This window comes from Scyliorhinus canicula, chromosome 1 (assembly GCF_902713615.1).
Source record: "Scyliorhinus canicula chromosome 1, sScyCan1.1, whole genome shotgun sequence".
In the NCBI taxonomy this organism is placed as follows: Eukaryota; Metazoa; Chordata; class Chondrichthyes; order Carcharhiniformes; family Scyliorhinidae; genus Scyliorhinus; species Scyliorhinus canicula.
In genome coordinates, this window is record NC_052146.1 from 270,190,539 (window position 1) to 270,202,617 (window position 12,079).

Sequence of the window (12,079 nt, forward strand, 5' to 3'; positions counted from 1 at the left end):
CGAAAGTTTTTTTTTCAGAGAGATTGAAGGAAGGATTACTTCGTTCATATGGGGAGAGAAGGTGGCCAGAGTTAGAAAGGTGCTACTACAGAGGGGAAGGCAGGCAGGGGGTTTGGGTCTTCCGAACCTGATGTATTACTACTGGGCAGCGAATGTGGAGAAGGTGCAAAGCTGGGTCATGGGGGTTGATTTCCAGTGGGTCAGAATGGAGGAAAGAAGGTACAGAGCTTCCCGGTGGAGCCGGCCTCCACATTGCTGAGGGAGGTGCTAACGACAGGGATTCTGGAGAAGGGGGTAGTATCAGCGGTTTACGGAGCTAATTTGGAAGAGGAGAAGGCACCACTGGAAGGGATCAAAGCAAAGTGAGAGGAAGAGTTGGGAGAGGATATGGAGGAGAGGTTCTGGTGTGAGGTGCTCCGGAGAGTGAATGCCTCCACCTTGTGTGTGAGGTTGGGGCTGATACAGCTGAAGGTGATATACAGAGCACACCTCACGAGGGCGAGGATGAGCCGATTTGTGTGAAAGTTATGTCGAAACAATGTCCAAAGCTGGAGGATTACTGGAAGGAGGTTTTTAGGGTAATTCCTAAAGTGGGGCACGTGAAACTGAACCCGGACGCCCGAGATACCATATTCGGGGTGTCGGACCAGCCACAGTTGGAAACGGGTGCGGAGGCAGATGTTGTAGCCTTCACCTCGTTGATCGCCCGAAGCAGGATCCTGATAGGTTGGAGAGCAGCCTCTCCACCCTGTGCCCTGGCGTGGCGGGGGGACCTGTTGGAATTCTTGACTCTTGAGAAGGTTAAGTTTGAACTGAGGGGAAGGATGGAGGGGTTCTACAATTCATGGGCATTATTCATTCTGCACTTTCAAGAACTGGATAACATTGAACATTAGTTGGGGGGGGGGGGGTGTGGGAGGGTTGGGGGGAGGGGGCTGTGTATATTAAGGGTGACTATGGGTAATCCCTGATTCCTTTTTGTCATTTGTTTATGTAAATATGCGGGCTGATGTTTGGGGGTTGGTGGGAGGATGGGATCGTTGTTATTGTTATGGGGTTTGACATATCTGTTGCTGATTATTGTTTATTGTTGGTGGATGTAAATTCAGGAGAAAATGTGAAAAAGGAGAGAATAAAAATATTTTTAAAAAAAAGTAAGTTGGGCCCGCACTCATTGGAGTTTAGAAGTATGAGAGGAACCTGGGGCGGGATTTTGTGATCCTGAGGCTAAGTGTTGACGCCGTCGGAAACGCCATTGCGTTTCCCCACAGCGTCAACACGGCCCCAGGATCAGCAATTCTGGCCCCCCGCCCGGCACTGGAGCGGTTCACACAGCTCCAGCTGCAGATCCAGCTCTGGAATGTGCGGCAGGGAGAAACCCCCCCCCCCCAACAGGCCGGCCCCCAGACCCTTCAACGCCGAGGTCCCGCCGGCTCAGAGCAGGTTAGAATGGCGCCGGTGGAACTCTTTTTTTATAGCCGTTCGACCCATCCGACCTGATACGGGGTTGGAGAATCCTGCCCCTTATTGAGATTTATAGGATTCTTGGGGGAGTTAACAGGGTAGATGCTGAGAGAATTCTTTCTCTTGTTGGAGAGTCTAGGACCAGAAGGGTAAGGGGTCGCCTATTTAAGATGGAGATGTGGAGGAATTTTTTCTCTCAGAGGGTAGTAAATCTGTGGAATTCTTTACTGCAGAGAGCTGTGGAGGCTGGGCCACTAAGTATGTTCAAGGCTGAGATAGGCAGAGTTTTAATCAATAATGGAATCAAGGGTTTGGGGCATAAGGCAAGAAAGTGGAGTTGAGGATTATATCATGATCTCATTGAAAGGTGGAGCTTACTCGATGGGCCGAGTGGCTTACCCCTGCTCCTACATCTTATGCTGTTATGGTTGGTCGGGGGGAAGGAATGCTAATTCAATGAAAACTACTGTCATATTCAGCATGTAACGCACACCAACTACAATGTGCATGCATCACTTATGAGGGTAATTTACGATTATTGCTCCTATTTGCTCTTGAACTGAGTGGTTTGCTCGTCCATTTCAGGGGACAGTTAAGAGTCAACTACATTGCTGTTGGTCTGGAATCACATGTAGGCCAGACCAGGTAAGGACAGCCGATTTCCTTCCCTGAATGACGTTAGTGAACCAGATGGGGTTTTATGACAATTAATGATAGCTTCGTGGTCACTATTATTTAGACTAGCCTTTCAATTCCAGATTTATTAATTGAACTTAAATTCACAAGCTGCTCTGGTGAGATCTGATCTGGGGTATTAGTTTGGGTGTTTGGATTACCACTACACCACCATCTCCCCATGCTCTTCACACATTTGTGCTGGCTTTCCTTAATTAATTTATACTTGGCAAAGTGACTATTAATTTGATCCTAAATGGGGCTGGTTTAGCACACGGATAAATCGCTGGCTTTGAAAGCAGACCAATGCAGGCCAGCAGCACGGTTCAATTCCCGTACCAGCCTCCCTGAACAGGCGCCGGAATGTGGCGACTAGGGGCTTTTCACAGTAACTTCATTTGAAGCCTACTTGTGACAATAAGCCATTTTCATTTCATTTCATTTCATAAATTATTTCTTCTAAAAGCTTTCCCACCACATTGGAATATTATAGCCATTGCTTCCAGAATTTCCACTGTCACTTCCCTCCGTATCCTTGGAATCATCTCATCTGGCCCTGGTGACTTATCAACTTTAAGTACAGCCAGCCTATCACATAACCTGCATCTTGATGTTTGGTATACACTGGATTCTGCTACATTGCCCCCGATTCACCAGCAACAGACATCAGAAAATTGGACGAAGGAAAGTCTCACATTCCAGCAGCACATATCAATTTCTCCCAATCGTCTATCCACTTTTAATAGGTGAAAAACAGGTGGAGTGGCACCAGTATCCTTGATGCAGACTCACTGCAAAAAACATTTCCCAACCAGGAACACAGTTTCATAAAACTAGGCTCATAATACACGGCTAGCTTGCGATGCAAATCTGTGACAGAACTACGGTTTGCACTAATAAATATATATATTACTTCTAACCTTAATTTATTTTGTATTATCTTAACCAACTTTGTATTAATTCAAGATTCTTTTCTTATTAATCGTACCTGAACTCAAAAGTTTTCGAGTACACAAGAAACTAATTGTCAGGCGCATGATAGATGCTTTGTCCAGGTGTGTGCTGACGCTATGTGGCAGTGGCAACTGGTGAGCCAGCTCATAAAACACTTCCGTCTCTTTGCTCCTTCTGCATCTTGCGGCATCCCTCGATTTCTCCTTCCTTCTCTCCGAGTTACTTCTGAAAGCAAACAGTGCATGTTTAATTCAGGGCTCTCAATCCATAGATTCCACAGAACAAACATCACAGTTGCATAAATCAGGCATACTGAATTATGTAGATAGAAGCTTCTTTTTGTTCATCCCAAAATCCAGAATGAGCAGCATACCCGCAGGTACCTCCACGCCATCCAATCTTCATTCACCAATAGTCCACCAATTGCCTCCCCCGAGACGTAAGCTGGCCCTCAAATTGATGTCATTGGAGGGTGGGATTAACATCATCATGCTCCCAGACCCCTCAACCCCGAGTTCACAACCCGTACTCACGAACATTGCTCCCAACATAATTTTCACTTGATGGCCAAGTAACTTGAAAGAAAAGTTGTAAATGGGGAATTCTGGTCTGCCCCAATCCATTGAATCCCTACAGTGCAGAAGGAGTCCATTCGGCCCATCGGGTCTGCACCAAACCTCTGAAAGAACACTCTACCTAGCCCACGACCCTGCCCAATCCCGGCAACCCCACCTAACCTTCACATCTTTGGACACTTCAGGATAATTTATCATGGCCAATCCTCCTAACTTGAGGGCAGCACGGTGGCGCAGTGGATTAGTACTGCAGCTTCACGGCCCTCCGGTCCCAGGTTTGATCCCGGCTCTAGCTCGCTTTCCGTGTGGAGTTTGCACATTCTCCTAGTGTTTACGTGGGTTTCGCCCCCACAACCTAAAAATGTGCAAAGCTAGGTGGATTGGCCACATAAATTGTCCATTAATTGGAAAAAATGAATTGGGTACTCTAAAGTTTTTTAAAAGTCCTCCTAACTTGCACATTTTTGGACCGTGGGAGGAAACTGGAGCACCCGGAGAAAACACATGCAGACACGGGGAGCAGCGCCGGCCCTAGGGTTGCTGGCGCCCCAGGCAAGCTGAACTTCGGTGCCCTTTGGGCGGGGGGGGGGGGGCGGCGGGGGCCGGAGTGAGCCCAGGGGGGGGGGGGGGGGGCGCCGGAGTGACCACCGGCGAGCCTGGATCCATCCGCCATGTTTGTGCGGGGCGGCCTGAGGGAGGGCGGCCACCGCGCATGCGCTGGTTGACACCGGCCCAACTGCGCATGCGCGGGACCCGAGTCTTTTACGCGGCGCCCCTAGCACATGGCGCCCCGGGCGACTGCCCGAGTTGCCGGTACCTTGAGCCGGCCCTGACGGGGAGAATGTGCAACTCCGCTCAGACAGCTGAGGCTGGAATTGAACCCGGGTCCCTGGCACTGTGAGGCAGCAATGCTAACCACTGTGCGACCGTGCCAAATCAAAACTTTATTTGTGACATTTTTCTGTGTGTGCTAAATCAACAACATTGCAAACTATGATTAATCTTGTGCACAGAGGAAAACTTCACACAGTATGCAATATTGGATTTACATTAACAATGTATTCAATTTCACTACTTCCGGCATGTGTTAGGAATGTCGGACACAAACCATGGACTGGTTTGAAGGTGGTGGCGAGATATGGCTCATTGAATCCAGTGGATGGCCTCCCACTGCTTACCCACCCGTTATTGCCCCCATCACAACAATACCAGTGGTGGAGATGGCGTCAGCAGATCCACCCACCAGTGGGCCACTGGAGGACCTTAGTGGATATGTAATACCAGCATAAGGGCCTCACCCCAACACCTACAGGATTTTAACAGCAGCAGAAATGCCCATGCCATGCAGCCAAATCAGCAGGGTATCTGTGGTGGGTGCGGGGGGGGGGGGGGGGGGGGGGGGGGGTCCTTCTTCAATGGGACCTCTTTCCCATCCAAAGGCTCCCTTCAAGATTTTACCCATTCTCTTAGGTTAGCCTTCCCTCACTTGACCTCTCAAACTTCAGTTCCCTGCCCGCTCGCCGAGGCCTGCCAATTTAGCAACATATCCACAAACCTTGTCCAGCACCGGATTCCTCTGTCCTTACGTGCTGGAGAGCTGCCAGCACCTGATTGACCCGCAGCCTCTGAAATGGAACACCCTGATTCAGAAGGGCAGCAGCCCTACCTCCAGCCTATTAACTGCTAATTGGCCAATGTTCCTTCAGCAGACTCGCCCCTGAAGTTTTAGTGAGGATGGGGGCATGCAATCTGGTGCCTCGCCTACCTCAGCCCAATTGATTTTCACCAAGTGCGAAACTACTTGTCACAAAATAAGGAGAGTTAGTGCACAGTATTGGAATACATAAACCATTTTAGATAGCTTCAAGTACTCCTAAGAGACAGATGTAGAGCAAAACATCCCTCCCTTGGTCCCAACATATTCTTAACCCCAACCTCAGAAAAGCATTTTCCACTTCTGCCGTCCTTATAGCTTTCCAAATGAGTTTGACAATTTAGTGCCAATTACTGCTGGATTATGGATAGCTTTATATTCTGGGTCCTTAGAAAGGAGAGTAAGACTAAACAAGTCGTTGTCGGAACCCGAGACAAGGGGTCGCTGTTGGTGGGAGCAGAGGACCCCCCCCCCCCCCCCCCCCCCCCCCCCACCAAGCGTCATTCCGCCTGATCCCCATTTATGGAAACCAGTGCTAATGGTACGTGTCTGGTGTCTCCGTGGCAAAGGGATTAGATCCCAATGCCTTGGGCAGGATTTACCAGCTATTTCACGCCCGGGGGGGGTGGGGGGGGGGGGGGGGGGTCCTCTGCTCCCACCAACAGCGACCCCTTGTCTCGGGTTCCGACAACGAGGGGTGCATTCAACGGGAAATCCTGTTGACAATGGCGAGACCAGAAGATCCCGCTGGCTGGCCACCTCTGCGGCTGAAAAACACGAGGCAGTCTGCATGGTAAATCTGCCTCTTGGGTAGATCCGGCAAGTGCCTATTAAAGTGAAACCAACTGCTCATCTTCATACCCAAATTTGCCAATATAGATTCTGCCCACAATCGTGACGTCTTGCGAGATCCCGTTAGATCTCGCTAGGCATGGCGAGCCGGATAATTTTTGCGATGGGCCCTCGCGCCCCGAGTCGTGGTTGTTAGATCACGCCCTAAATCTCTGAAGTTATATGAACTAAATGGATTAACACTTCATGCGAGGGGCTTCTCAATGAAATGCATTATATATTACTATCTCATGAGTGTCACCAGATCATACCTCCATGAAACAACAATAATTTTTCTTTACTCTTCAAACTGGCGAATTCTTGCGAGTGACACTGGAAGCCTGAAATTGGAAAGTCTTCCCTTACACCCCAAGAGCCTTTGTGAGCAACAGGTTCCACACAAATAGTGCCTTCTTTCAATTTTAATAATAGCCTCACAAAAGATGGCACTGTTGACTAATTTTGTTTAACTATTACAAGAACACAATTGGAAACAGAGTTAATACCACCAGCATACCAAATTTTAAATTACAGAAGTTAGCAAATTGTCAGTGAACCAGTCAAACGCAATTCTTATTTAATTGGTAGGATAAGGATTAGTATTGTTGCCTAGGGTTTTTTTTAGCTCGACAAAATGTCCCTTCTGAGGTATAAACCTTTGGATAATTAATTCCATTGGGGTTTATTTAATAGATAATCATGCAAAGAGAGAAACTGCTTCTTGAGCACCTTCTATCCTTAACGAGGTTTTATAATCCTTTGCTGGTTTTTAAACAAAGGGTTTTAATATCCTTTTGTGAGCTATGTGGACCCATCACCAGCAGTCCGAGCATTACAGAATATTGCTTTCAGTTTGCTGTGGCTAATTGCTCTTGATTTCTACTCAGCAAAAACAGCAAACGACAAAACTGAATGATATAAATGACTAAAAGGTTGAACTGAACTTGTCTGTTCAGATGTCAACAAGCTGGCGCCATGACTACCGTTCACTCCTAATGACCTACTTTTCATACATATAAACCGTATGGTTAGAAATTATATTTATTATTTATCGTGGAATCACTGAAACCAATAAAATCCAATTGGTGCTCCATTTCGCGTTATGTAACTTGCATTTGATGAGTATTCAAAATATTCAGGGTATAACATATATCACGGTAGCACAGTGGTTAGCAATGTTGCCTCACAGCACCAGGGACCCGGTTTTGAGTCCCGGCTTGGGTCACTGTCTGTGCGGAGTCTGCACGTTCTCCCCGCGTCTGCATGGGTTTCCTCCGGGCGCGCCGGTTTCCTCCCACAAATCCCAAAAGACGTGCACGTTAGGTGAATTGGACATTCTGAATTCTCCCTCAGTGTACCCGAACAGGCGGCGGAGTGCGGCAACTTAGGGATTTCCACAGTCACTTCATTGCAGTGTTAGTGGGCAGCACGGTAGCATGGTGGTTAGCATAAATGCTTCACAGCTCCAGGGTCCCAGGTTCGATTCCCGGCTGGGTCACTGTCTGTGTGGAGTCTGCACGTCCTCCCCGTGTGTGCGTGGGTTTCCTCCGGGTGCTCCGGTTTCCTCCCACAGTCCAAAGATGTGCGGGTTAGGTGGATTGGCCATGCTAAATTGCCCTTAGTGTCCTAAAAAATAAGGTTAATGGTGGGGGTGGTTACTGGTATAGGGTGGATACGTTGGCTTGAGTAGGGTGATCATTGCTCGGCACAACATCGAGGGCCGAAGGGCCTGTTCTGTGCTGTACTGTTCTATGTCTATGTCTAATGCAAGCCTACTTGTGACACTAATAAAGATTATTATTATTATATCCTGCCACTACTTGTGCTTCAAATACCTTTTTCTTCAGGTCTGCTTAGCTCCTGTGTGACAAGACTTGAAGTGAGGAAGGACTTGAAACACTTGTGGCTAATAATCCCACCTGGTATTCATTTAAAATCTTCCCTGCACCTGTTTTCATTGCATTCGTATTCCAGCTATATTTCTGGGTAGAAATTAGTGCGCTAAAGGGTATCTTTAAAGCCTAATTAAAGGACAGAGGGATTTTATTGCTGGGAGGCCCAGCTAATGTTGGGACTTGCGCCTCATTAGCACAATGGTGAATCCCAAGCCTCAAATAGTGCCTCGGGCCGGCTGAAGGTTGGTCACCTGATGGCAGGAGGTTAGTTCCAGAGGACGATCGACTGTAACAGGAGGGAGAGTCTGACATGGAAGCAGCCCACATTAATCTCACTGAACCTAGAAGAGCTCAGAATTCAGCTCCTCATGGTCTCACATAACTAATGTTATACTTCTGGGTCAGTTCCTCTTGACAACCAGTTTTACGGAGGGCAGCATCTCAAACAGTATGCCCTCAAAATTGTGTGGAAGTCTTATGTCTATCGCAGGAACCTGAATTGGGTAGTTAATGAGATTTCCCCTTAATTCAAGTAGGCATCTGGACAGCCCAGCAAAAAGTTCCAGGAAAAGTGCCAGTGAAGCAGAAATTCGACAATAAATCAATCAGTTTGAATTTATCTCTGCTACCTCAACTCTGCTTCCTAATTTCACGGAGAAGCTTTCTTTATGCATCATTGAACCATTATTACTGACACCAGGGAAGCCTCCACATGGAAACTCTTTCCATGGGTTCCAAAAGCTGGGAAATCAAGTCTCCCTCTTATTGTACCTAATTTCCTTACCAATTCAGGGTGTACTACACCGCGTAGCAGAAGACTCTGTCACACCTACCTGTCAGTGAAGAAAAAAGTTGACCGACACAGAACTTGGATCTGAAAAGAAAACAATGGGGGGGGTTCTCCGTTTCTGAGACTAAGTGTTGATGCCAACGCAGAATTCGTGGACCGATTCCGCTATTATTAAGGGGCCAGTACCGGTGCTGCGTGGAAAACAATCAATTTCAGTGAAAAATGGTGCGGGATTCAGCGGGTCCGAGGTTGAAACTCAGGAGACTGACAAGCTGAAGCCACACATACACACTCCCCACACACACTTATCCCAGCCAACAAGATGGCACTGGTCCTGCCTCCAGTGTCCATCCGGTCTAGTAGATGCATCATTTGTACTACTAGGTCGCAGATGCATAAAACAATTGGATGATGCAGTGTTTGATGACACTAGCTAGTAACAGCTAGTAACATCCTATCCTACTGATTCATGCAGTATAACCTAGAGTACTGTGTTCAGTTTTGGTGTCCTTATCTGAGGAAGGATGTTCTTGCTATGGAGGGAGCGCAGCGAAGGTTTACCAGGCTGATTCCTGGGATGGCAGGACTGTCATATGAGGAGAAACTAAGTCGGTTAGGATTATATTAATTGGAGTTTAGAAGAATAAGAGGGGATCTCATAGAAACTTGCAAAATTCTAACAGGATTAGTCAGGGTAGATTCAGAAAGAATGTTACCAATGGTGCGGAAGGCCAGAACTAGGGATCATAGTTTGCGGATAAAGGGTAAACCTTTTAGGACCGAGGTGAGGTGAAATTTCTTTGCGCAGCGAGTAGTGAATCTGTGGAATTCACAACCACAGAAAGTAGTTGAGGCCAAAAGGTATAATTTCAAGAATAAATTAGATATAGCTCTTAGGCTTAAAGGGATCAAGGGATATGAGGGGAAAGAGGGATCAGGGTACTGCACATGATGATCAGCCATGATCATAATGAATGATTGAGTAGGCTTGTAGGGCCAAATGGCCTCCTCCTGCTTCTATTTATGTTCCTATGCATAATAAAATCTTCCAAATGTAACTGTAATGTTCCACTTCACAAGAGTAAAGCTGGGAAACTACAGCTCTTGGCCTATTACCTCTACTTGTTCCTCCTCACTTGTGCCCACTGACACACCTGAAGTGACCTCTTCAAGCTCACTAATTATATCCTTGGATATGTTGTTACGGGTGTAAGGTTTTCTAAGATGATTGTTTTTTGGACCGTACCTACAATACAAGATACAATGAAGTGGTGAAAATGGTCGTGTGATGTGTTATGAGTTCTGCCTGGCAGTATCTGTACGGCTTGATTACATTGGAGACTGCAGCCCAGGTTGAAGCTTACAAAGAGCAAGGCGCAAAATCTTCACAGCTGTCTGTGAACTGACTTTCTGGGCTGCATTTTACATGCCCCCACCAGCTGTGTGTTCGGCTTGAGGCACATAAAATAGGCCAGGTCCCTACCACATTACATTCCCGCTTACCTCGAGAGGAAAGATATAAGAACTGGCTAATACCTGCCGATAATTTAGGGCTGAATTTGAGACTGGGTTGGGGTCTCTGGCGCCCACTGAAAATATTGGAGGTAAGCCCACTCCAGCTCACCCCCGCGGCCTTTTAATGACCGTCGGACTGTTACTTGGCTCAGCCCCACCTCCGAGAGCTGTCCATCAAAGATCTGTAGTCCCAGCAGCATCACCAGAATCAGTGGCCACTGCCAGGACTGTATCAAGTCCCCAATGGCGATCATTGCTGGAGCCGCATGTCAATTTAAATGTGGAGGTATGACAGGGGTGAGGCTGGCACAGTCTGTGAGGGGATGGTGCGGATGGAACAGAAAGGAAAGGTTAGAGTGGGGGTGCGACCCGCGAGTGGGTCAGATCCGCCGTCCATCGTGGCGCTCCCGATCACGCAAATCTACACGCAACAGCCGCAGCAGCCGGCTGGGTCGCACCCCCACTCTAACCTTTCCTTTCTGTTCCATCCGCACCATCCCCTCACAGACTGTGCCAGCCTCACCCCTGTTATACCTCCACATTTAAATTGACATGCGGCTCCAGCAATGATCGCCATTGGGGACTTGATACAGTCCTGGCAGTGGCCACTGATTCTGGGGCCTTTAAAATGGTCGCGAACATGTAAAAAAAAGCGGCTGCACTGCGCATGTGTGCCAGATCATCGCGCGCATGTGCAAAACTATGTGCATGTGCGCTGATGATCGGGCACACATGCCGCTTTTTAAAAAAATGGTCGCAGCTTTTTGTTTAACAAGTTCGGGGGGGGGGGGGGGGTTTATTCATTTTATTCATTTATTTTATTCATTTAATTTTTTTTCATCTATTTTATTCATTTATTTTTTGTTTTACAAGGTCGGGGTGGGTTTATTTGACAAAATGTTACAGGAACAAAATGCAGAACATTGGACAGATGGAGACTCCATACTTTCCAACACCGGAAGGCTTCACTTTCATCCAACAGGTTCCATTGAAAGAGCATGTACGAGGGCCAAAGGGACCCAAAACCATTTCCTCCATTTTTGTCAGCAGCGACCAAGGTAAGAGAAAATGGTGGGTTGCAGGTCGGCCGGCGTGGGTCGCGAAGGTCGGCCGGGTTGGGTCCTGAAGGTTGGCCTGTTGGTAAAAATGGGTCCCCGGAAAAAAAGTTTGAAGAACACTAGGTTAGAGGTTAGACAAGACAGAGGGAAGGAGAACCACAAGGTTGGGAAGATGTTGGTGGGTGGGCCTCTGATGAGAACAAGGGGCCCCATAAAGAAGGCACCCTCCCCTCTCCCACCGCCAACTGTGAAGCAATACTGCCGAACTTTACACTGGCTTATGCCTGCCAAGGGTTAAATTTCAGCAGTGGCAGGAGTAGTCATTAATTGCCACTTATGACTTCATTCGGCCCACAAGCAGACAGTCCACTCTGCCACAGGTAAAATTTCAGGTAAGCAGGCAGGCACCAGAATGGTGCCCATGGCATTGTGCCAAATGTAATGCCCCCACCTGCCAAACTGCCCCCAGAAAGCATAACATTCCATCCTTAGTGGAGGTCTTAGATTTGTCTTGCTACTGCTATTACAGGATAAGTTTATTGGGTCTTCTTCAAGGCAGTTATGAGCTGTGACCTCCTCTTATTGCTGAGTGTTTCCTTGCATCAGCTGCCATTCTGAGTGATTTCGCTTAACTTCTTTTCAGTTATTGATAATTAAAGTAAGGTCAC

The 12,079-nt window shown here is 47.6% G+C and overlaps 1 protein-coding gene across 2 annotated transcripts in view; it reads right to left on the reverse strand.

The window, feature by feature from the left end:
* The window catches only part of epas1b (endothelial PAS domain protein 1b), a 182,351-nt gene that overhangs the window by 83,827 nt on the left and 86,445 nt on the right, over window positions 1-12,079 (reverse strand). The window contains exon 2 of one of the 2 annotated variants that reach the window (XM_038813208.1): window positions 3,128-3,315. In XM_038813208.1, coding sequence (XP_038669136.1) covers window positions 3,128-3,315 — 188 coding nt within the window. Of the gene's footprint in view, window positions 1-3,127; window positions 3,319-12,079 lie in introns of both variants that reach the window. The other variant, XM_038813201.1, reaches the window with a different exon arrangement.